Source organism: Corvus hawaiiensis, chromosome 13 (assembly GCF_020740725.1).
Source record: "Corvus hawaiiensis isolate bCorHaw1 chromosome 13, bCorHaw1.pri.cur, whole genome shotgun sequence".
Classification (NCBI taxonomy): domain Eukaryota; kingdom Metazoa; phylum Chordata; class Aves; order Passeriformes; family Corvidae; genus Corvus; species Corvus hawaiiensis.
Window position 1 is genome coordinate 2,475,542 of NC_063225.1, and position 25,346 is coordinate 2,500,887.

General features: G+C 39.6%; 1 protein-coding gene across 3 annotated transcripts in view; it reads right to left on the bottom strand.

The window, feature by feature from the left end:
• The window catches only part of FBN1 (fibrillin 1), a 145,147-nt gene that overhangs the window by 100,680 nt on the left and 19,121 nt on the right, over nucleotides 1-25,346 (bottom strand). For all 3 annotated transcript variants that reach the window (XM_048317491.1, XM_048317490.1, XM_048317492.1), the window contains 2 exons: nucleotides 21,816-21,911; nucleotides 20,189-20,284 (listed from right to left, as the gene is read on the bottom strand). In XM_048317491.1, the coding sequence (XP_048173448.1) occupies nucleotides 20,189-20,284; nucleotides 21,816-21,911 (192 nt within the window). The remainder of the gene's footprint in view (nucleotides 1-20,188; nucleotides 20,285-21,815; nucleotides 21,912-25,346) is intronic.

A 25,346-nucleotide genomic window follows, 5' to 3' on the forward strand; every position in this document is an offset into this window, starting at 1 on the left:
TAATTAGAACAATCAGTATCTTACTCCTTTATAACAGGAATCATCAAGCTTGTCTGAAGCAAGCTCCCTCTTTTCCATAATCCAAAAAGACCAGTACTCCTGAGAAATTGTAACAGTGGAAAATTTCCACTGAGTGAAAGGAAGGGGCAAACAGATTGTATCCCTGTAAAGACTCTTCTCCATATAGCAGACAACTCCCTGGCCAAATTTCTTCAACCACTCAGGTTTTTGTATTCTCATATACATGTATTTTTGTGATATGATTTTAGCAATGACAGACTTGATATGATGTAAATAAAGATTTTTTTTTTTTTACTAGCCTAAAGACTTCGGAATAACTAATACTGTTCTTCTTGAGCAAGGCTGTAACATAGAGTTTTATATTTTATACAGCCAGCTAAAAAGACATGAAAAATATCAGAAAAACAGTGACAACACAGAGTATTTGATTTTTAGAGAAATATTTTAACAATTATTTCATTTCGTGGTTACACAATAACCCACCAAAAAATCTCAGGAAGTGTTAAAAATGTAAGTCAATAATGTACAAAAATTGCTTCAGACATTAATACCTCACCTCTAACTCCATGGTGAAACACATCAACTACTTAATTGAAATACCATGCAACCCTCTGTGTTACAGGATCAGATTCCCTCCTCAATGAAACTGTGGCATCACTCTGTGTGTACACCAGTGTAATCATGACCAGAATCTGGATCATTTTGCATAACCACATATATGAGATTTGCATTAAGACTGTGGTCCAAAAATAAACACAGCAATAACGTGCACTATTTAACTCTGAATAAGTCTAAGGTATCTCTGCTGAAATATTACAGAATACATGCCATAACTCTAGAATTCACATGCATTCAATTTCTATTACTAGAAGTAAAAAACCAAGAAGGTAAATTATCCAATCTTGATTCACAAGTTTTCAACTAAGCAAGTGTAATTTTATTAAATATATATTATACCCACCAATATGAAGTACATGAGATGCTAATACATGTGTTTCATTACTCATATTATTTCTTTAAGGTCTTCTGTCATTCCTGTCTTCATTGACCACTTGGTTGAAGGAATCTTCTCTTTGCTTAGCACTAATGGGTAAATGTCCCCCAGAGTCAGTTAATGACTGGCCTCAAGTGACTGAGGACCATCACATCTTTAATCTAAGATTATAGAAACTATTTATGACAATTGTCAATTAAACTCTTTGTAAAACCACATCAAAAGTCTGATTTTCCCAAGCAGTGAGAGAGCACAGAATAATAAGTATCTTAAAACGGGAAGGAGGGCGAGAGGAAGGGATACTAATCCACACACAATTCTCAAACTTGGGGTCAAGTTCTCTTCTTACTTGCATGCAGCAGGAGAGAAGAGCAAAAGGCCTTTACTGACTCCTGTTAGTGATATGATGAAGAGCACTTCTTGGGTCTTAACGTATTTGTCAAGAACAACTGCAAGTCCCTCTAAAAGACTTTGAATTACCATGAATACTCTAGATAAATATGGGAAAGGTTTTGTGCCTTTACTGAAAGTGTAAGCAACTCCACATTCTTAGCATATTGTTTAACATTTCTTAAGTTTTTAATAGCATCTGGGCTGATGCCTTTGGCCTTTCCTTACCCATCACACTTGCTCTGTATACATTATTTTAGTCTAACAGATATTGCGGCTAACAAATCTATTTTTACCTCAGCACTGGAAACTGGCATCTCTTCTATTTGTTGAAGGGAATGTCAGGTCCTAAGATTTCATTTGCCTCCACATGTGGGACAAATCATTAAAACTTGGAAACAGTCACCGGCCTGAGTGTCTTTAATAGAAACATCCAAGATCTAAGACTACAATCCTTACAGGTTTTTGTTTCCTCCCTGTTAGATAGAACTGCTTGGTTTTGTTGGTGCCAAGACCTGACATTCAGCATGAAGCCCAGGTCCCAGTTACAAGGGAAGCGTTTGACTCACCGACTTTGATGAGAAAATGATCATTCAGTGGGGGAATCCCATTGCCTGTGACTGCATGAACACCCCTCACATAGAAAACAGACAGTGTTGGGGGGTGTCAGGGAAGAGAGAGACCCACCCAGATGCAGAGGCCTCTTGTCAAAAGCTGGGCCATAGTGGTTCCACTGAAAGGGACACACTCCAACTGTATTTTACTAATTATGTGCTTATGAGGAATAGCATCAGAATCCTGGAAACTGTCATGTGCACTGAATGGTCCACTACACTGATCATCATTTTGAATCATTTCTCATCACTTATTTTAGAAAACAAGGTTCCTCTCACCTTCATGCTGCATAAATCCCATCAAAGCTGATCTTTTTTTTTCCCATGACAATCACTGAAATTTGTCTGTGTAAATGCACACAAGATCTGAGACTAATGGTTTCAAATAATGGAGCTCATAAAGTGGTGCTCCAGAACACACATGAGAGCCAGTGAGAACTAGATAAGTAATTTTCAGTTGGGGGATGTGGGAGAAAGGAATCAGGGGTTCAGCAAACAAGCCAGGTATCTATGAATAAGTAACTAGCATACTGAGGGGAACAAACAAGCTCTGGCCTGTTTTTTGTATGCTACCACACACTAATGCTGATTTCATACTAAAATGGGAGAGCCCAGTTGAAGAAGGCAGATGGTTATACATGTACATTATTTGCTCATACTTGCACTTCTTTCATCCTCTTCCATTCGGGGTACAACAGATGCAAGCTGAAGTTTTGTTACACCCTGGCTACACAGAGATGCTCCAAAAGATAAGCAAATACTCAACATAATAGGAATCACTCAGATTTAGGTCAGCAAACTGCAAGCCTCACTAACTCCCAACACAGGAGTACTTAACCTTTGCATAACACTGGAGCGTTAGCCTGTCATGCGACCCGAGCCTCCCTTCCTGAGCTTACACCGCAGCGCCCTGCACAGCCTGGCATAGCTACGCATCGCTGCTAATGCCTCGTGATGGATGAGTACCACCAGAAGCTAAAACACATGAAAATTAGAGAGCCACAGACAACAGAAGTCCTTTAAACACATTTTCCATTCTTAAAAATCATTAAAATGCCTTGAATTTAAGTACAGATTTTGTAAATTTAACTATGTTATTTTTCGATAAAATAATAATTCATGTAAAATTTACAAAGCCCTTAACAGGCTTTGCTTCTGTTTACAGATAAAAGTATCCGCAGAAACTGCTGCTGATCCAGATGCCTGTCTAATACTTAATACTTCACAGCCTTGCAAAACGCTGTGTATTAAAGGCTGGAAACTGCTTTTTGGCCTACTTTCTACACTGACATACTGAAAAGGAGGGAGAGTCTTGTGGTTGAGACACTTGGCTGGGACTGAGATGACCTGGGTTCAGTTTCAGACTCTGCTACAGACTCCCAGTACGTCCTTACACAAGTGACTTAATCTCCCTGTATATTAGCTCCCCACGTGGAACGTGGGGCTGCCAATACCTCTGGATGCTGGTGGGGCTTTTTCCTCTTCAGACTACACAGCCTTTGGGACACAGACTTACGTTTTCTGAATGATAAAGGGAGCCTCAAGCTGAGTTCAGGCCTCTTGGCATTACTCTAATAAAATGAGAAAAGATCTTTCATGTAAAGTTTTTTTGTGTTATGATTCTTCAAGGTTTTATGGTTGGTTGGGTTTGGGTTTTTTTCTCTTTTGGAGTAGGGACTGTTCTAGGGTTTTATGGGGGTTTTATAATGTTCAATTAATTGTCAGTTTCTAGTAAAAGACGAGAGGAACTTGTTCCTGAGATTTTCTGTGCTGGGCAAGTGCAACAGCAGCAGAACACATTCCACAGAGGAACTCATGCACAGTCAATTAGGTCGTCTAATTAATTTTCCAACTCAATAGATGCTATGAACTTTTTTTTTCCCCAGAAATATATCTATACACATGTGTAAAAGCAACCCAAAAATTTTTAAAATCTTAGAGGAGAAGGACTGATGATATTCACTTGAAGGGAATGGGCTACTACATAGGAAAAATGCCCTCTCACATGGGATTTATATTTCTGTCATGAAGGGAGAAAACACATATGGGGAGGATAGGAGTATTTTCCCATTGACAAGGTTGTGTAGCTACCATTAGGGACTGACTTGTTAATCAGTACTTAGAGTCATTTATGATATTAGGCTACCCCCATAATTAGAGAGAATGAAAACATGTGGAGAGAAAGAGACACATTTAAAAAATAGGTTTGACTCAAACAGGGACAAAAAAATATAGATATTTACAGGGGGGCTAACCACATATTACATCAGGTATGCCACAGCATGTAACAACATATCTGTTTCTGTAGTCCTAACTCAGACAAAATTTCAATTAGCATCACCCGGAACTGTGTCTGAATAAGGACTCTGGAACAAGGATTGAAACAAGCAGGAGAAGAATGGCCAGAGAATTCTCTGCCTTCTCTCACAGGGTCTTCAGCAGCAAATTCTCAACTGCCATGAATTTTCCTGCACTTCCTTTCCCATCATTGTGATACCCAAAAGTCCTTATTCCACACTAACATAATGAAGTGTTTGTGGGACTAGAGTTATAATTGTGATGTCTGGATTAAAACAGTGAGTTGTGACATTTCTAAGAGTCCTAAGGGAGACAACAGTGAATTACAGAGAATACACAGATACTTGATAATCCACAATTATGGGAAAAAAGGCACAGAAGCACAACAAAGTGCTTCATTTGGAGTTTTACTATGGGTGTTTCTATGGAAGCATGGACTAGATTTACAAACTTATAAAAAATATCCATAGTAAATAAGAAGTGATAAATATAACGGTTTCTCCAACCTGTAACACGAATCTGTGTTCTGTTAGTAACTGTTTCAAACAATGTGGCTGCTAGATCAGATGAACAGACAGGAGAGAGACAGCAAGCTCTGGAAAAGATACATACTGCTTGTAGGTAGGGGAAAGCCAGAGCAAAAAACCTTCAGGGAACAAGTGTAAAGGAAACAAGGATACAAAGAAGCAAAACAGCAAAAGAGCAGAGGGACGAAAAACAGGAAGGCAGCAAAGACGGATGGATCAAAGCAAATGTAAGAAATGAGTGGGAGGCACAGAGACAAGAGATAAACAGTGGGAGCCAGCAGACACCATGTGTGCGAAGGGGAGAAAAGGAAAGGGAAGGGAAGGGAGGAAAGGGCTGGCCAGCCCGGGAGCTTCACCAGCCGACCAGGAGAGGGAAGTTTGCCAGGAGAGGCCAGCCAACTAACTAGGTAAAAATGAGGGCCAGAGAGCCAGCTAGGAGAGAGCAGCCAGCCAGCCAAAGCCATCCAGGAGAGGAATCCGTGTATGGAGCAGGGTGGGCGCAATCCCAGCTGCAGCCAGGAGCCGGGTGAGCTGCAGCAAGCACCACGCCTTGCAGGGAGAACTGGAAGCAGCAGTGCTCAGCCCCATGCTCCAAGAACAGCAGTGAGCAAGAAGCAAAAAGACACCTGAGAACATCCCAGCAAAAGGATGTGCATCTCACTGAAACATCTGGTTATGCACTCTGAAATACTATCCACTAGAAACATTGGGTGGCCAAATATGAATAAACAATGACTACACAAATTGCAGATATTAACCATCCATTTTCCCAAAAGGCACTTTCCTCACATTTGTAGAGCTAATATCCATATTTGTTTTGTACTTTGACACTAAAGCTGACAAAGTACAAATTATGTACCCCAATATTATTTACATAGTTCAATATCACAATCCTAAATCAGGAAAAACAAACACCAGGCTAGTGATAAACGAGAATATGAGTTAAAAAAGGGGTTACAAACGACATGAAGAATGGCGTAATCTAGCAGTGACAACATGCTGCTTATCTGTTCATTTAGGCAGCTCATATCTATCCATCTCAAAGAAATAAAATTAACTATATTGACTAAGAAAAACATTTGAAGCTGTTGCTAAAGAATTTCTACTAGATAGTAAATACTTGTGCTATCTTCTGAAATATTGTTTACACTAAAAGAACAATAACTGAACGATTGAGTGGATCAGAATAAACCATGACAAGGTCTGTGTTCCTACAGAGCTAAAATTTATTTTAAAAAAAAGGAGCAGTAAGGTGTGTATATATATATAATTATTTCTGAGAAGAACAAGCTTCATTTCACAGTCAAAACAGACTGTTAAGTGCATCCTGTTAATTTTTTTCTCCCCAAAAAGTCTTCCTGGTGTAACTCCACACCATACAAAGCAGGTACTTAAATTAACAGGTGGTCCTGTCAAGGAATCAGGACTCAGAGAAAGATCAGAAGTGAGGTAATCCAGGTGTAGGCAGTGTCTCAATGCTTGCCTTACCTTTCTGGATATAGGACCTGCTCCACACCACCAAAACTCCAGAGCATGTTTGTCCTTTTATCTTCACTGGGCTTTGAATGAAGTATTAAGCCATCAGGAAGCCAGTGATCCATTAAACTCCATTACCCCCAAACCAAAAGAGATTCACAGCTGAGACAGATGATACTTCAGGTATTAAAAGACATGTTCTGCTTGGGACCAAGTGCAAGAGAGCAGTACATGCCAGGCAGGACCTTGAGGTCCCCACAACTGGCAAGAGGAGAGAGGGGAAGGGAAGCAGGAGGGAAGAGGGAGCACCCTTCTACTGCTGGGGAGCAGTGAAGAGTTAAGAGGGGGAAGCATACGAGGTACAGCATAATGCAGCTTAAAGTTCCTCTGTGGGAGCTCTGGCATCTGTCTAAGCTGCAAGGTTTAGCAGTTGCAGTGCCAATTCAAACTTGTACCTAAAAATATAGGAAATATTTTCTTTCAATCTTCAGTAGAATGGGTACATTTAGCAATCTAGGTGGTCATCAATACATATGTGATTGACTTCCAGCAATGTTAGTGGAACAACAGACTGTTCTGCATGGTGTCTAAAGTTTCAGCTGCTTCTAAACCAGCACTGTGGGAAAACTTCTAGGTGGCTTTAAAAAAATCATTGTAAAACAGTAGAAAGCTCATAATTTAAGACACTTCAGTGGAAGAGAAAACTTCCTCCTGATTATCAGAAATATTTTGCACTATCTCCAAAAGGCAAGTAGGATTTCCTCCAGAAATAATGTCTTTTATCCACATCATTCTTGTCAGGAAAGGGTCTGAATATCTGTTTTAATAATTAAGTTTCAGGTTTCAGCTGCACTTGTGATAAATAACATTCACAGGAGAAAAATGTTTTTAGAGCATCAAATAGTTTAGTCTTATAAAATAAAATAAGCTTGTGGTGGTTAAACTACCCTTACATAAGAACATTTTATTAGTGTGTGAATATACTATAAGCTTAAGTTATAAAGATATTTAGCCCACACGTTCAAAATGAGAGAACCACTGGATTGGAACTCTTGCCTGGCAGCATGCTGATCTCTTTCTTTCTCCCACTTCATTTCATTAGAAACTTGAAAATGGATCAGCAACTTTTAAACAGCTGATTAAAAGCCCTGTTCACAGAAGTGATCTTGGTTATTTTTCACATGAGCATCAGGCTGCCCCTCTGCAGGGCAGCAATTCTGCTGACAGACTGTGATCCCATTCTGCTTTGGAAGAGGTGTGGAGAACCACTGGCATCTGCACCTCTGCGTCAACATCCCACCACTGCAAACCACACACAATGCTGGCTGCTTGAATAAAACCAACAAACATAAAAAAAAGACACAAGGACATCATCTCATCAAAAAGGAAGACCCAAAACTCTTCCACATCTGCTCAAATTTCAGCATAACCTAAATCTTACTAAAATGCAAACATCTCCTTTAGGTTTAAAAGGGTTCCTTACGCTTCATCAGAAGCTATTGGAGGACACATATACAAACTTTTCTAGGTGTTCATCAACGTACATTAACACACTTGCATTCTAAAAACACTTTGGAAATGAGAACATCACATGAAAGACTGTGTATGTGGCACGTAAGCCCAAAGGGAAAAGAACAGTATATTATAAAACTGAAAATGGATTTTCTTTGCTATTTACTCTATTAGAATATTTCTTACTCATCATCTTGAAATCCCTAGTTGCAGTTAAATAAATACCATTCTATGTAATGGTATTTTCTATACACTATAACCACAATCTTTGCTAAAACATGTTCATATTTGTGGCTTATGCATTTAAGCACTTTTAACTTTTACCCTAAACTACTGATTGATAGTATTGTGTGGTAGCACAGCACAGATCTAATTGCCTTCTCAATAACCTGATTGAAATCTGGATCTGATCAAGCTCTGATCAAGATCTGATCAGCTCTCTCTGACTCCTGATTCAAAGCCTACTTAGGTCTTTGGGCATCCCTTTATTTATGTGAGTAGGTTCTGGACCACTTCGATAGTGACTGTGAAGTTTCATCCAGGCTTCACTTCTCTGAACAATGTCAAGACTTCTACCTTTGAGTTTAAAGTACTAGCCAAACATCTGAATATAAAACCTATCTAGGCACAAATGTGTGTGTGTGTGTGTGTGTGTGTGTGTGTGTGTGAAATGCATGTAAAATCTACCCTCTGGACACAGCAAAACAGGCTGTGGAATAAACATAAGCCATTCCCTGCAGGGTTTTGGCAGTTGTTTACACTAAGTGGCAAATCATTACTGCTGTAGATGTTCATTGAAATGCCAGTCATCTTGCACTCTCTTGGTATTTCCTTGGATTCAATGGGCAGTTGCCTAGAAATTTTCTATGTGGTGTTTGATGCCGAGTCACTGTGTAACTTTTAAAAGATTACCCAAATATTTATGAACAAGGAATAAAAGTTATATGTGCATACGCACAAACCCCATCTAATTGGTTTCAATCATTTCAGACACTAAAAAACTTAATTCTCATATCAAGAATTCCTTCAGCAGACAAACATGAAGCAGTCTCTCAGTAGTGGGAGATGTTAAAAGGAGCTCCTGTAAGCTGCACTCCAGACAACTACCACTGAAGTGTCAGAACTATCTTAAGTCTTCTCAGCAAGTCTCTCCCCCATTATACTGAATTCAAAGGAAGTGTTACCATTTATTTCAAAGAGGACCAGGATACCAGTTCTACTATGTCTGGGGGATAGTCGAATCATAGATGCAAAGGCCTGCTGCTGCTGCAGAGTAACAAAGAGAAATTCCTCCCAGCTTGAAGTGAAACGGACATCAACAACGTAGGCTGAAGGAAGCTGTTATTTCTACTCAAAATTCTAAACAGCTGTTTTCAAGGCAGATTAAAAGATTTTTCAATGTTTGGATTCAACTCAAGAGCTTTATCTAATGCATACTTTGTATTTGAGTATTTGTTGAATTAGAAATTTAATAGAGCAGCTGAGTATTTTAAAATCTTTTGGAAGATGTGAAAAAGGGATGTGAACTCTAGCACACCCTGTAAAACATAAATTTCTTACCAAAAGAATATGTTATTCATGTGCTCTGTACATTAGGTCAATTATTACTCACTTTCTTTGGAGAACCACCAAGTGCCTCCACCCTTTATAACAGAATACTGTAATCAAGTGTAGTAAGAATAGCAGAATTATTTTAATACACACCGGTGGCTCAGGCCTGAGCTCAAGAAGGCTTGCACAGTAAGAGACCAAGATGGACTTGCCATCATCTTTCGTTTTTAAGAGGGAAACAAATTAATGTTTCCTTGTACACCTTTGTAAATAATTTCAATTGCACATAAATAGGGAAAAATTTATAAAAAGGAATGCTTTAAATTTGCCCTCCAATTTAAACACTTCTGTTATTTAATGACAAATTCCATAAACATTCTGATACCAAAACTTCTTCCACTGCACGTCTTTCATTTCCGCTAACCCAATTTAACCTCGCATCTTCCTTGCACTCAGCAGCTCTACAAAGCACTTTTTTTGTACATCAGCAAGTGACTGAAGTGCTAGTGCTAGATTTAAAATGCCTTCTAAAACCATTACTTTTTGTATTGAATTTGGAACCAAGTTTGATATAACTTGTACTGTTAGTTTAATATAGTATCACCTTTCATGAAGCCATATCTTGTTGGGATCCTGCTGGGAACCTGAGAACTGAAATAGCACAAGGTTTAATGCATGGCACTTCATTTTGTCCAGCCTGGTCTAGGCCAAGAGAAGCATTTCCAATTATTTAGATAACCACACAGATTAAATACCCAGCAAGATAGCTTGCTAAGTCATTCATCATTTGCCATTCCTGGCCTGTGCTTGTGTCTAGCAATGTTTTTACTAGAAGAGCCATTCAGATGAATGGAATGCACATCTCCACTGGGTCTCCCCTGCCCAAGCAGCAGTCTAAACTTCTCAAGCTGCCTCAAATTCTCTTTTCCCAAGAGGAGTAAAAATTGTCTGGCTAGATCCTCTCTGTCATCATCTTGCCTATCTTCCCTTCTCACCTGTTTCTGTTGCTTTTGCTTTATGAGCCCCCATAAGTCTACCAAATTTCAGTGTATTAAAAGATTACTCTCTCCTTACTTCAATCCCTCAAAAGTTCACAAATCATCCTCTTATTACTCTTTACTCCTCAGCTCAAGAATCAAGTAGCTGGAATGAGTTCAACACCATGTGGTGTAATTCAATTCCAGACATAATATCTGCATCATTACGCTGTATCTTATCTTAAAGATTATTGGAGCTAAAGTAACCTCACATCAACTCTCCTTTCACAGGATCCTTTCACAGGGGTGCATCACTCACCTCTTTTTTCACTGCCCATTCCAATGGCAGATCTTTTGGCCTTCCAAGCCTGAGGCTTGGAAGCAATTTTTGACCCTGTGGCTTCTTCTGAAGCCCGTATTAATCCAACTGTAGAGCTGTCATACTTGCATTTTACAAATCTCTCCAAGTTACCACCCATACTGTCACACCAGGACAGGGAGAGTCTTATAAAGGCTTTCATCATATCCCAGCAGGACAATTATACTTCATTGCTTGCTGGTTTTACTATTACCTCTTACAAACATTTCAAGTCCAAGTAGTGTTCTGTCACTGTACTGCTCAACTGAGCTAAGACATCTGGACAATCCAGCCCAGAGACCAGTCCAATGTCGCTTGAAGAAACAGTTCAAGGTGTGCCTCACTTAAAGATCCACCTTAATTGCACTTTGAAGAGGGAACACAGCATGATCTTCCCACTGTATGCTTACCACTTTTTTCTTGCTGTAGTTCTCAGAAACACAAGCAAACAGGAGCTTTTGAGGTCCTAAAATCTCCCATCACTGAGGGACCCAGCTGCCACCTAAATCGGGTGACATTATCAAGTACCTAAAAGGTCTCCCCATCTTTTTCTAGTAAGTGACAAGCAGGTAACTGCAATTAGTGTCAAGTGCAAAGGAAAACTCCCCTGTCAGCATGTCTGTAGTTTTCAGTATTACTCGGATTTAAAACCATTCCCTATTCCACACCCCATGAACCACTGTAATTTTGTCCGGTTTTTTTATTTGTTTTTAAAATAACTGTTCCGCTTTTAGAATTTGATTAGGCAAGTACATTAGACATTATCAGCGTAACACATGCTTTCATTTCACAGCACTCAATCAATCACTGCCACAGGACAAACACTCTCTGGATAACAGAACACACAAAAAAGAAAAAAACAGAGAAGATCCAGAATTATTGTTAACACTTTGACAATGTTAGCACTGGATCTTCATTAAATAGCTAATAGGTGTGAATGGTACAGCTGGAGGTATTACAAATCACAGACTAACGTATATTTTAACACATTTTCCAGAGAGTGACTGGACACAGTCCTGAGCAACCTGCTCCAGCTGATCCTGCTTGAGCAAGGGAGTTGGACTAGGTGATCTCAAGAGGTCCCTTCCACCCTAAGCAATTCTGTAAGCTGAAACAGAGTTAGAAATAACCCTCTCTCCCTGTAATTCTTACAGTTCTATTTTTAAAAGAATGTAAATGCATTGTTTGATAGATAGGAGTTACCCCACTAAACAGCAGATATGCATTTTGCTGTGCTGTTTTTGCTGAAGATAAACTGATTTTCCAAGCCTTGCTGAAAATTCAGCTATCAATAGATTCAATGGAGCCATTGTAAGCAATGGGGCCGGGATAAAAGGACCTAGAGCAAAAACTGATGGCTTAATCTTGAGACCAAAGAGCACTATGAGATCCCTGTGTATACAGAAATAAGGAAAATGGTAAGTTTAGTAAAATATCACTGAACTTATGACCACTGCTGCACTGCCAGCAAGGACACCTCTGGCTTTTTCCCATGCTGTGTGCAGTGGTGCAGGATGAAAGCAGCAGCCACCACTTCCCCAAAGAGGCAACAACTGTGAGCATACAGGTTTCTACTCAGCTCCTGCTTCCCTATGATTTTCAGCACCTCTGTGTTAGAAGAAAAAGCACTACAGGGTCACAGAAGACCATTCATTCCAAGGAGTAAAGAGCAATTGGGGACAGTACTGAACACCTGGCAATCATTGGGTAAACTTTGCAAAAAACATAAACATTGAGGACAGAATCATTATAAAACATGACCAAGATCACTTGGTAAAGCCAGGCTTACTTGAGTTAAATGCTTTTTAAAAATTGAGTACACACTAAGTTAAACATTCAAGGACAAGTAAAACAGTCCTTTAGAATGGGAGATCTATAACCTGAATTACACCACCAAGGAAAGAAATAAAGGCTATGGCACGGCAGACTGCCATTCCATTAGCCTACCTGTGCTAGTTTAGCTTGGGTAACGCCTGCAATGCATACAAAGTAAATCTATAAGATCACAACCAAAAATCAGGTGCTTAAAAGGTTTCATATTTCTTTCTTAGAACATAAACCCACATGTGGATGTAACTGTAAACACACATGCACTTTTAATAACTTTCATGCTTTTTTAAAATTACTTATCCCTAGCCTTTGCACACCTTCCTACAAAGGGAAATATTAACTCTTGGTTTTTTTATGTAGCAAAATTCCACCTTTATCCAAAAGAAGTTTCTTCTGGATAAAGAGTGCAAAGCCAGGCTGTTTTACAGCATAGCAGAATTTGGATATTTCTCTCAGGGCTCCTTTCTTTTCAGACCTTATTTAGGCCTCTTTTCTTTTCCTACAGCATTTCTCTAAAGTGCCAAACTGTACAAGCTGTCACGAAAAAAATTATAAAAACTACTCAGTCATTATTCGTGAACCTCTCAAGGGAAACTGGAAGTGTGAATGTGCCTGTCCTTACAGCTGCTCTTAGGTAGTTGTTTCCCACAATTTTTTGCAGCTTTTATGCTCATATAGGACAGATCTCTTTCTAAATCTAACAGTTTACTTCAGAAAAGTTTTAATTTTTACAGAGATTTCAACAGCTCTGTTACAAATATGTAGCAAATAAACTTACATGTGTCAAAACACTTGCACTGGCCACTTTGAGCACCTCGGTTTAAGATGCTTTTTCATTAGCATTTTGCAGCTGACCTACATAAAAGAATTGTTTTACTTGGAAGTGCCTTTGTCAGTTTATCCTTTCATTAGGTTACATCTATGTTTTAAAAGAGGTTTCTCGTCTTTGTTAGAACTGACCATCAAGACAGTTTTAGATCACTTACAAAAACAAGAGAGAAAAAAAAGTCACAAACTTGACTGAGGCATCATGCATACTGATATTTGTCTCTGTGGCAACTTTAACAAAAATTCTCAGCTTACCAGCCCAACAAGAAAAAATGCTATGCATGGATGATTCACAAGGAAACATTTGTTTTCACTGTAACAAATGAGAGGATTTCAGGTAGTGGTGCTTTCTTATGTCAAAATATATTACAGCCCAGAGAAGAAGGAATAATTTTCTTCATAAACAGCTAAGTAGGCATTGTTAGGTAAGTTCTCAGCTGCATTTACTCATTCCCCATGTCATGTCCAACTCCGGGAGCCACCATTTCAAAGGCACCTTTTCTCTGGAAAGTTCCAAGACAAATCAGTTGTGCCCAGCTTTTTTATTTTCTACAAGTTTTGGCTGAAATTAGAAAAATGGACCTGGTACAGTGGTACTAAAAGGTGAAGAACAGCTTGAAGACACTCATTCTGAAGGCCTGGAACACTGCAGAGCACAGATCTGACAGTATAGGCCATTTAGGGAAGTTACAGCTTTCAACTGTCTGCACTGTGTATACAGAAGTCATATCTGTATGACCTGCATGTAACATCCCATAATGAAACAAACATAGACATCTCTCTGTGTAGGTAACTTTTTCAAAGCCTCTCCTCCACTCTTCATTTCTTAAGACACTACCAGACAGACTGCAAGTACCATGTGCAGGCAAAGCCAGTGCAAGGTCCAGCCCAGCTGCAGTGAAAGCTGAACCCAATTTCTTGCAGAGCAAACAGGAGCCAGAGGCTGCCAGCACAACTGGCAGCAGCAGTCAGGTTCAACAACAAAGCTGTTTCCAGTACTAGAAGAATGATCTAGTGACTTTCCTGTGAGTCCTTTCAATGTCCTACATGCAAAAACCAAACCTTACAGATTAGAACAATGCAGCTATTTCATTCAAATGTTTTTATGATAATATAGACTCCACAATTTGTGATTAAATTTGTATGCATCTCCACTGCTACAACTAAAATCAGAACAAAGCAAAGTCCAAACAATACTTCACTGCACATCTAAAGGTCAGTGTCCTTAGCAGCCAATCAAGAAGGCATGGAAATATAAAAAGGTCTGCCAAATAGTTGAATGAAAACTTTAGATTTGTTTGACTGAAATCAAAACTCAATTTGGAACAAAATGTAAATGTTCAGCTTCATGTACAAAAGCTGGAGCCCTAACATCTCACAAGAGACCTAAGCCATATGTAATCATTTATGGATCTTGATTAAGCTTATAAGCATGTATCTGAAGAAACATTTTAAAACTTGCTATGTGATATTTTAAGACACAGAAAGCATAGAGCAAGCAACACAGGACCAGTTATGGGGGGTATCTGCAAGGACCAGAACAATGGATAAAAGCCTTCCTATACACAAGACCCCTAAAAGTGCTTTTTGGCATCAAATAACAGACTGAGCTGAGTCCTGAGTTCTGATCTAGAGATCTGTTGATTGTATTGTGAAGTATTACAAACCACCTTAAATCACACACAATCATTCTGTAGAGGCTGACTTCTCCACCATAAAGCTGCAACTTAAATTTTAAAAATTGAAAAACTCATCCAGTTATCTCAACCTCTTTTATAAAAAAGATAATCCAAAAAAATTTTTATTCTGAAACTGTAAGACATCAAGAGTGACAACATATATTGAAATTATTTTAAAGTCAGTAAAGCATCACTCTGTGATTGAATATATTGATCTTCAGCCTGAAGCCATTTTTCATAACTTTTCAGGGGGAAAAACATGTGCAAGAGTCCTTATTGCAGGCCTTCAAGTTTAGCCATCTTTCAGTTTTCTGCTATAGCACTGTACACGCATTCATGTTACATGGCTGCAGAAAGTACATGCCTATGTCAACAGATGTGTTTCTTGGAAGAAAGCTTCAGAAATCAAGTTTATTCAAATGTTTGCCAGCTACCATATGCTGCAATACTACTTTAAATGCAACATAAGGCTTTGGGAACATACTTTTACTCCTATCTACACTTTGTTATTTACTTTCCATTTAGACTAAATACCAGAGACGGGGCACACTAAGGGGTGCAGTGTCCTCTTTGTAAAAACATTCTACCCGTTGTAGTATTTAGAAAGAAAAAAAAAATATACAGAGCCCTACATTACTCCTGACCACTTTCAGCAGCTGCACTTTCATAGAGAGGCTCTGGGAAAGATATTTTTACATATGGCATTAATTCCGGGAACTTTTAATAATGGCCAAATATAATTAAAAATTATGCAAAAATTCCTGCCATGAAGAGAGCAGTACAGAAACGACTCTGTTTGAAGAAAAAGCAATCGTTTGCTCATATTCTGAGTCCATAAAAAAACAAAACACACGTGGTACGTTTTTAATATTTGAACTACATCAGGCCCGATTCTGCTCCTATGTGAAGCAAGTGGCAAAACGCCAGAATGCAGCAGGATTGAGCCCCTAATGTTGTCACAAGCATTCAAATAAACAAACAGGGCTGTAACACATTCTAAGCTTCCACTGTGTTCCTCTAAATGAATCCAGACAGAAAAAGAAAAGCACATTTAATTGCGTTTCTGCAATACAAGGATAACAACAATGTACAATCTTCTATATAGAACTCACCCTCTTACAGTATTATCACCCAAATGTCCAAAGAGAAACAGTTTTGAAGAGTCAAGAAAGCCTTTGTGCACACATCTGCAGGCAGCTCTACCAAATCTGATAGGGCTGCTTGATCTCCCTGAGCTCCTAACATCAATTTTTCCTCTAGACTTTCATAAAGTGCAGGATACAGGGATGTTTTCACATGACCCAAACGTGGGCATCTCCCATAGCCAGCTAAATCCCCTAGGCTCTTTTACAGACAATAGAAAGAGCTGCCGATGTTCTGAATCATCCTCAGGGGAACATAAGCTAAGTCTCTGCTTTCAGTCTCTTCAGCAACTCTAAAAGAAACTGCAGAATGTGTAACTCACTCAAGTTATTCAGCATTAACATTCAAATGGCATAAAGATGGCATCCAGTTTTGAACCAGTGGGAGGAATTTTGCTTTGCCCACATCTTCATTTTCTGCTATCTGTGATTTCTTTTCATCAATAATATGACTACGGATAAGCTAAAAGCTGAGTGCATCTCTCAGATCTTAACTCTGAAAGCTCGGGCCAAAAGCCAGCAAGGCCCTTAAGCACTTGCATAATTCTAGGCATATTGACATCTCGGGTTTGAATTTAAAGGCATGTCAAAGCCCATCACTGGACCACCACCAGAGAACTCAGCACCTTCCTAAAAGAAATCCCTGAAGTTCAACTTCTAACTGAGACAATGTCTTTGAAATATTTTCCTTCCTGGGCTGTGTATTTTAAATGTCTTAAATGGCTGTAGGAAGCATTCCCAACTCTGCTACACTTTTACTGCTGAGTTTATGTCAAGTCTACCTTTTCGAACATTATTCCACAGAAAGGCCAGGTCTGTTGTTTTATGATACAGCTGCATACACTTGACACTATGTCCAGGCAGCTTCTCCCACTCTGGAAAGGAGCCAAACACCACACACAATAGCTTAGGAGTTAATGATACCTGTGCACCACTTGCAGCATGATAAAGTTGTCGATCCAGCTCTGGTGAAGCCTGTCTCACCAGTGACATGGTACGCACTCCCAGAACATGAAGAGGAACTCCAGTGATAAAAGTGAATCTCAAAATTCCTTGTGCGCATGTCTGTAGTGCTTTACACAAAGATTAACACTTCTAAGACATACAAAAAAGCAATTTGTGTGCCAAAACTGTCCAAGGCCAGCTGCAACCCTCTCGAAGAATGACTGAATAAATACATAGAAATACTCATGCCACAAATTTGATGGAGTTTGCTGCACTGTGAAAGCAGTGAGTCTAAAGCCCTTCATTGTGCATGTACTTGATGCTACTGACCTACACAGAAGTCTTGTAGATCTTCATTAACAATCACATGGTCAGCATTTACTGAGGTAATATATGGAAAAACTACTTAAAACAGTAGACACAGAACTACACATCTTGTCTCTGTATCTAAGAAACTGGATCTAATTTTGTTCCAACCACCTGCAACATTTTAAGTGTTTTCCCTATCGGATTATTAGAATAACCCCACGTGTTTGGTTGCCTTGACATTGTTTTATTCAAGTCAGTTCTAAGTTACGACGTATGTGGCAAAGGCTGGAACATTCTTTGGTGTGTGACATATGTGCCACAAACACTCTTTGATTGTTACTGTTAGTTGATGTTTGTAGAGAAAAGCACTGGGTGATACACAGCAGTAAATTACTTCCAAAACTGTTAGTTTGTGGGATGGCATAACCTAGAAGTCAAACCACAGCCAAACAGATGGAGAATGTGTATGCCACAAAACTGTATCACTTCACATTATGTTTATATCCAGAAATGGTGTTTTCAAAAGAATCTGCTTTTCCTGCTTCCCCCAGAAATGGCATAGTTTAAGAGACTGTTTCTCTTGAGTATTTTCCTTTCCCCCCTGCTTCCATGCACAGAGATGCTTTGGTTTTGTTGTTTTGCTTCCTCCCCTCTTTCTTTTCTTTCTAATAAACACACGATTTTACTCTACGAGGCATGAATCTTGTCAATTTACTGGCTACAATCCATTCACATGTACATCAGAAGCCCACCAGGGAGTGTCAAATCCACAGAACTTTCCAAAGCTAGATTCAACATACGGACCTCTTACTTAGCTGACAGCTGTGTCAAATCATATGCAGCCAGACAACTCCCCAGTGACCACACAGGTGCATGTGCTGAACAAGGCAAGTTATTCTAAGACCAAGATTAGTTTATACTTGAAAAGTTATCTTCAGAAAAAGCTTTTCTCATGGCATAATGCGATTCTGAGACCAAAAACCACCACACCCTTTTTAGAGGAGGGGAACATATTAGCTCAGCTAGGTAGAGAGGCTGCAGGAAATCTGTGAAAGCAGCCAAATTTCAGAGGTTTTCTGGGAAGATATGACAATCATTTGGCCTCAACATAGCAAGCGAGCATTAACCAGGAATACTACAGCTCATTCATGTCCATTTTCTCTTTTATTGATAACTGTAAAATCAAACACGTTTTAAGTAAAAAACTGCCTATGGACAAAGCATGTAAGTTACAGATTTCCACCTCAGTTGTGCTCAACAGCATGCATGTAATTTCAGGACAGCTTGACTTGGCTCAAATGGCTCTGTGCCACCAGTTTCTCACTCCACCCACCCCCAGGAAGGAGCCCTGAGGGACAGGACTGAAGCTGTTACCAGGATTCTGCCTAGAAACTCACCCTAATGATGTGGAGTCAAACTGGTCTCGGATCAGGCAACACAGAAGTAGCACTGAACAATCTTCTTCTGAACTTACACTTTACACCTCCTCACCAGACTGAAGGCTCAAAAACTTCACCCATGAAGAACAAGCAGTAATTGCTTGAAATTCCAAGTCCTTGCAGCAATATTCAGCATATTCTCACCTATAAGCATTTATTCTCTTCAAACTGAGGAATTTTAACCTAATTTCCCATTCCTCTTACTCCTCCTCCAGCAGTGAGATCCCATGATTCAGAACAGAGCTACTTTTCAATCTTTGGAAAAAATTTGCCACTGGTTTGAACTACTTTTATAACATCTGAGTGGACAACTGGCAAGACTTCACACAGTGCCAACACACCAATTTTATCTACTGTAGGGAGTGCAGGAAATACCTGCTTCATCCTACCATCTGTTTTAGCACAGAACAAAAAGCTTTGGTCCCCTCAGAGTTGTTGTTCTGTATCACCCACCTATGCTGCCCACATAAAAAAGCCAACCATTACTCTTCCAGGAGCAGCACTGATAGCAGAGATCATCTGACACGCTCATTGACAGAAATTTCATGTGCTAATGAAATCTACATCCTCTGCATGGAAGCCCAAAATTAGATTATTGATGTCTATTCTGTCCCAGCTTCACAGATATGTAACACAACCTATTTTATGAGTAGCATGCATGAATTTCCAACTACACAGACCAACTGCTCAGACAAATGAAAGTATTTTATTTGTCTTTTTATAAAACTCAACAGTATTATACCTAAATATTGTCCACTACACTGCTCACAAATGAAACATTAAATTGGTTTAATAACCCTGAAAAAAATCCACATACCATATAAGGCAGTTGGTATAGCTGTGTTTTCACTTGAAGACTATCACTATGGATATGCAACTAAAAAGCTAAAATTGAAACAATAAATCTGTGCAAAAAGGAAAAAAATTGAATAAACTCTGCAAAAGAAAACATAAAGACAGAGGCAAGATGCTACTTATCATGTCTATCAGATTCGAAGATCTTTTTTGATGACTTAGAAGTTTGAGCAAAAGCACACAAAAGCTTTCATTTGCCACCTCTTCCACTGGAAGGGTTTCATCACAAAAAAGTAAACAGTTCCATCTGTGTTTCATCCTGGCCTCTATCCTTATGAAGTTCACATACTTCTAAAAATGCTACTTAAAATTTATTTTCCTTCTTGAGACCACCAAAAACAAACACAACCAATTCAGCTATAGAATACAATAGGTAATAGCCCAACAACCCTACTGTCAGAGGTGTTGGAACGTTATTATTCCCGCTGATTTAGGGCACATACCTCTCTCACACTGGGGTCCAGTGAAGCCATACGTGCAAGCGCATCGGTTCGGAGCTACACATCTCCCTCCATTCAGACATCCATTTTCACAGACAGCTGTACCAAAGGGAAGGCAAAAGTAATCTTTATTGAGCTATTTGCAGAAAGGCATGAAGGTCATACTTGACCAACTTAGGCAAACTGGTAAAAATGGTAAACATGACAGCACACCGAACTCTTTTCCTAGAATCTACTTAATGACCTTTTACTACTTCCTGGCCTCATTAGTACCATGAACTCATCTTTTCAAGGGAGCGTAACACAAATACAGGAACCACCACAGCTTTTCTGACCTCTTAGAGCCTTTCTCTTTGGGATAGCTAGACAATCCTGTAACTTCAAAATACCATCTCTTTCAAACTTGCAACAAATTCCCTTGGGGTAACACTGATAGAGACTGCACAAAGAAGATGCAGAGGAATATTTCATCTCTAAATCTTCAAAAATGTATTTGTTCCTCCTATAATAATCCAGTATTAAAAGGCTGTTTGCTGATTAATTGCTATTAATTAGGATAGCAAAATGTAATCAATATCTATTCCATGTTAATTCAAGATACTCTTCCCCTGTATGATGTCGTCACTGGCTTCAGAGCTCAATTTTTTTATAATGAACTCCAAAAGCAGTTGCTCTCAAAAATAATCAGAAAATACAACATGCACATGAAAAAGGAGATTTTAAACACAAATTGATGCCCATTGAATAATGTTATTCTTTGTTTCACTTCACATTTACTTCAGTAGATAGAAGATTTCCATTTATCCTCTTTTATCCACTTGGTATTTCACAGTGAAGGCAGAAATAAATTCTTAATCCTTTCACCATGTGATCCTCCTCCAGATTATTAGGGTAAATTCCTAGTCCCACTGAAGTTCATGTAAAGTGTGCCATTGATTTTGACAGAGCACAAAAGGTTTTCATTAAATGAGCTAAACACATTTTCTGTGTCAGACCAATAGCTCACTAGATAGCAACATGACAGCCTTGGTTAAAAGCAGTGTCTACATCTTTATTTGAGTTACTTCACAGCATTCCAGCCAAGAAGAACAAGAGAGCACCAGAGTCAGTTTGGGAGAGATTTCAAGCAGCAGATCCAGGAATGCTTTTGGCTAAGGACTCACTGAGCAAATAAAAAAGTCTGTCGATCAACTCTAATAAGACAGCGTCAAAATTTCTAGAGCATACTAGCTAAGTCTGATGCAAACCCTGAAATGAAAACAAGACTTTGTATTAAAAATCTTCATTTTATCTATAAAATGGAAACTGAATCCCATGTAAAATTTACACCTATGACCCATTGCTCTAGTGGGTGAAAAGTCCTGGAGGTCAGTGGGAATTACAGTAGTGTGAGAACTACAGGATCAAGTTATATCCAATTGTTATGAAGTCACATGATGCTTATTTTAATAATCTTGATCAGTAAGAATTCACTCAGCATTCATTTCAAAGTCACGTGTTTTTCTGTAAAATTGCACTATACCTGATCAAAAACCAGCTCAACAGCATCTGAAATTTAGTGCTAAAGGGTGTCCACTCCACATATCACAGAATCACTTCACAGTATGTACATTCCTAGGAGTGTACTTACGCTGTCCACAGTGTGTTCCTGTATAACCCTTCTGACAGAGGCAATGGTCATCACTGCAGCTACCTCCATTCATGCACCGGATGTTACAGTGTTGGACTTGAAAGGAAAAGAGATTTTCCTCAGTTAAATGGAACCAGTCAGAAACACTTTACTGTTTGCTAAAGGACTATTTTTTTTCAGGGATTGATTCTGTGAACCAAGAAGTATTAGAAGTCAAGAATGCACATTTTAGGACAGATACTTAGAATGGCACTACAGAACACAGTATACAGTTCCTAAGGAATATAGGACATGGTGCAAAGATTTGATGCACTCTCTCATTCAAATGAAGTCAAAGGCATTTCATATGAGCATAAATCCTCAACATTTCTTTCCTAGTTTGCAATTATGAGAAAAAGCCTTCAATAAGGGAAAAGTACTAAACTTCTAGCAGACAGCACCATTAGAAAGGGAGTCTTATCATCTGGGAAGGGGGGGAGGGAAGTATTAAAGGGAAGCATATAAGGAAGTTCCTGAAGACACCCCTGTTCTGCCAACACATGCAACACCAGAAGCTGACCTGGCCAGGCAGGACTTCTTGCATAAAAAGGAGAAATAACAGAGTGATCTTTTTCTGTATGCCGACTGTGGGCTCACCCCTCCAGTAGAGTTTGCTTGGGAGCTGCAGAGCTCACAGACAGCACTTCCCCAGAGCCAACAACCTTCCCCTGCCAAGGGCAGAGACAGGGGAGCAGCAGCACACTCTCCTCAGCTGCAGTTCCACCACTTATAATGGTTAACAGGCAGCTTAAGCCCCATGCCAGTAAAGCATAATATCTCTGCTGCATTTTTCTAGTAATAGGAGCAAATAGATTTCTTAACTAGATGTTGGGAGCAACTAAAAGTATGTCAGGCTCTTCATCAGGCATGGAGAAGTGGGCAGATCTCCCAAAAAAGTGAAGTTCTTACAGGTCCTGCTGTCCAACACAGCTGTGAACTGGGGCCTGCACTCCAGTAAGCAGCTGGGAAATGGTTTTCCTCTTAACAGGAACCACATGAAAGGCTCCTCCCCAGATAGGATTACAGTCTGATCAGCATTTCAGTAGATTGTGATGGAGTACTGGATACCCACACCATGCTGTCTGAACTGCTCAGGACTGAAAAATGGAAATTGCATGTCCCGTCAGAGCCTGCAGCTAACAGGTGCCATGCCAAACACTGACTTTTTCATCTCACACTAAACCCTCAGGCATCATTTGGATTTTAACAGTTCAGAAGTATGTGAATAGATTTTTTTTTTTATTTTCAAGCAGAAGTAATAATTTTAACTGTACTGCCTTCTATAACAATATGAATCCACAAAACCAAAGTAAAACATACAACTGGAAAAAGAAGTTAAAGCAATCTAGCATTTAAAACACTAGTTATCTTAATTCTTCAATTATAAAAGCAAAAACTGTGTATTACATTTCTTATGTGTCTAATAGTTATTATACATCTTTGTTCTGCTTTGGATGTACTTCAGTACATCAAGCAACAAAAATGTACTAACATTCCTCAATAAGAAGTAAAATTGTCTGCAAATACAGAGTGAGTATCTGGTGAAGATTTTTGGACAGTGTCCTAAGTAGGTCAGAAAAAGGTGTATAGTTACTTTAAAATGTGTAGTTCAACTCAGCTTTATACAATCTTAGAAAAACAGAGGGGATTACAAAAAGCATAGGAAATGATATCATCTGTCAAGCAGGGAAGGAACTTTAAAACCACAAACTGATTTCAATTAGAGCAAGCTATGCCAAGAGCTAATTTCCATTCCCACATGAAGACCAAAGCCATTTAAGTAGTTTGAACTACATTTGAGATAAAAAGGTTAACAGTAGCTTAAATGATGATTTTCATATTATTTGTTCATGTATAAATAAAGTATATTTCCTCATTCTGGGATACACACACAAAGTTTCCATAACTTGTCTTACTCCTTCTTAAAAGAACTTTTCCAAGGTAAAATATTTCTTCCTCCATTTTAAACTAAAATAATTCTGGGAGACTGCTGGGACACCCAGTCATCTTTACTTAAATGAGCCCTTTAAGTCAGTGAGCTTTTTCCCCTATTACCAGGCAAGAGAATCAAAGACATACAGTCAGTAAACTAATTACTTATTTTCTGCCCTCTTTTGCGGGAATGTTGAAAAGATTACTTCCAAAGTCATACAGACTATTCTGTAATATTATCCTTCCAAAAGTTTACAGAAACACATTCAAAGGCTGTCTGGAGCTCAGATGATGATTTTAAAAATGCATTTTTGAAAACTAGCATATTAATGCAGGTCCAGGTTCTCTTTTCTCAGCTATATCAACAATTCCATTATTGTCAGTGGAGATATTCCGGTAAATGAAACAACCTGTTCCAAGATATCACACAGACAGAGATTCAAAAAAAAAGCACAGGAATTACCATAAGGCTGGTAAATCAATGCATAGAGCTTTGTCTTATCTTGGCACGCACAGGAAATGTTAACATTAATAAATGGTTGCTTTCAATCAATTGTTGTTCTTTTTCACATCCAATCTGTAAATGGTCTGCACTGGAAATGTCTGAAGTCAAAACAGGAATAACTGCAGGAACACAACTTTCTAAACCTGCAAAAGAGCCAGCAAGACCATACATAGCCACACGGGCTTCGCGTGTGGGCGACAGTCATGTTTTTTATCAAAGTGCTGCCCTCTTAAGCGTAAGAGCTCCTGACTTCTTAAATAAATACCCAGAAACACTGAGTAAAGACTTCATCACACCCAGAGCACCACCACAACTGCTCACGAAACGTGCAGGAGCTCACCACGCAGACAGAAGGTAGCACAGGTGCCGTCTCCTCTGCAATCCCAAACTAAGAAACGTGAGGTGTGAGGGTCTGCAGTCCTCAGGTGGGAAAACCAGCGGAGCTGCTGGCCCAGCACCTCAGGCCGAGGGCGCAGCAGGGCAGCCAGCGGGCACCGCAGGAGAGGCCGGCTCTGCCTCTGTGCCACTGCCGAGGAAATGCTCCCAGCCCCGGCCGTGCATGACGCAGGGCTTTGCCTGCCAGGAGCTGTAAACAAGGAATGACGGCCTCATCGCATCCCAGATGCTCAGCGTGCTTTCTCTGTCAAGTGACTGAGTCAGGAGAGAGATGGCAGCTAGCGCCGAGGCGGGACATGGGCCTGCTGCCCTGCGGCCCTGCACACGGCACAGACAAAACCTGCAGTACCCTCAAAAACTCTGGGAACATTCGAAATTCAAAACCTTACACCACCTCTGACAGTAGCAGAACATAAGGCTGAGCTCCAGGTTTTACTGCCATTGAGCAGACACCTCCCATAGCACCCAACGAGTGAGGTCCCAGGGCACGGAGCCAAGGCCCAGGCTCAGCCCCACACCACCGGCAGACACTGAGGAAGACTCCAGGCGGGAAGTCTCTGAGGAGGAGCTCAGTCCTTGGCTGTGCCTCTGACACTGCTGGCAGAGGAGCAGAGCAGCCCCGCTCTGGACACGGACACTTGTCTCCACAGCTCTCACCC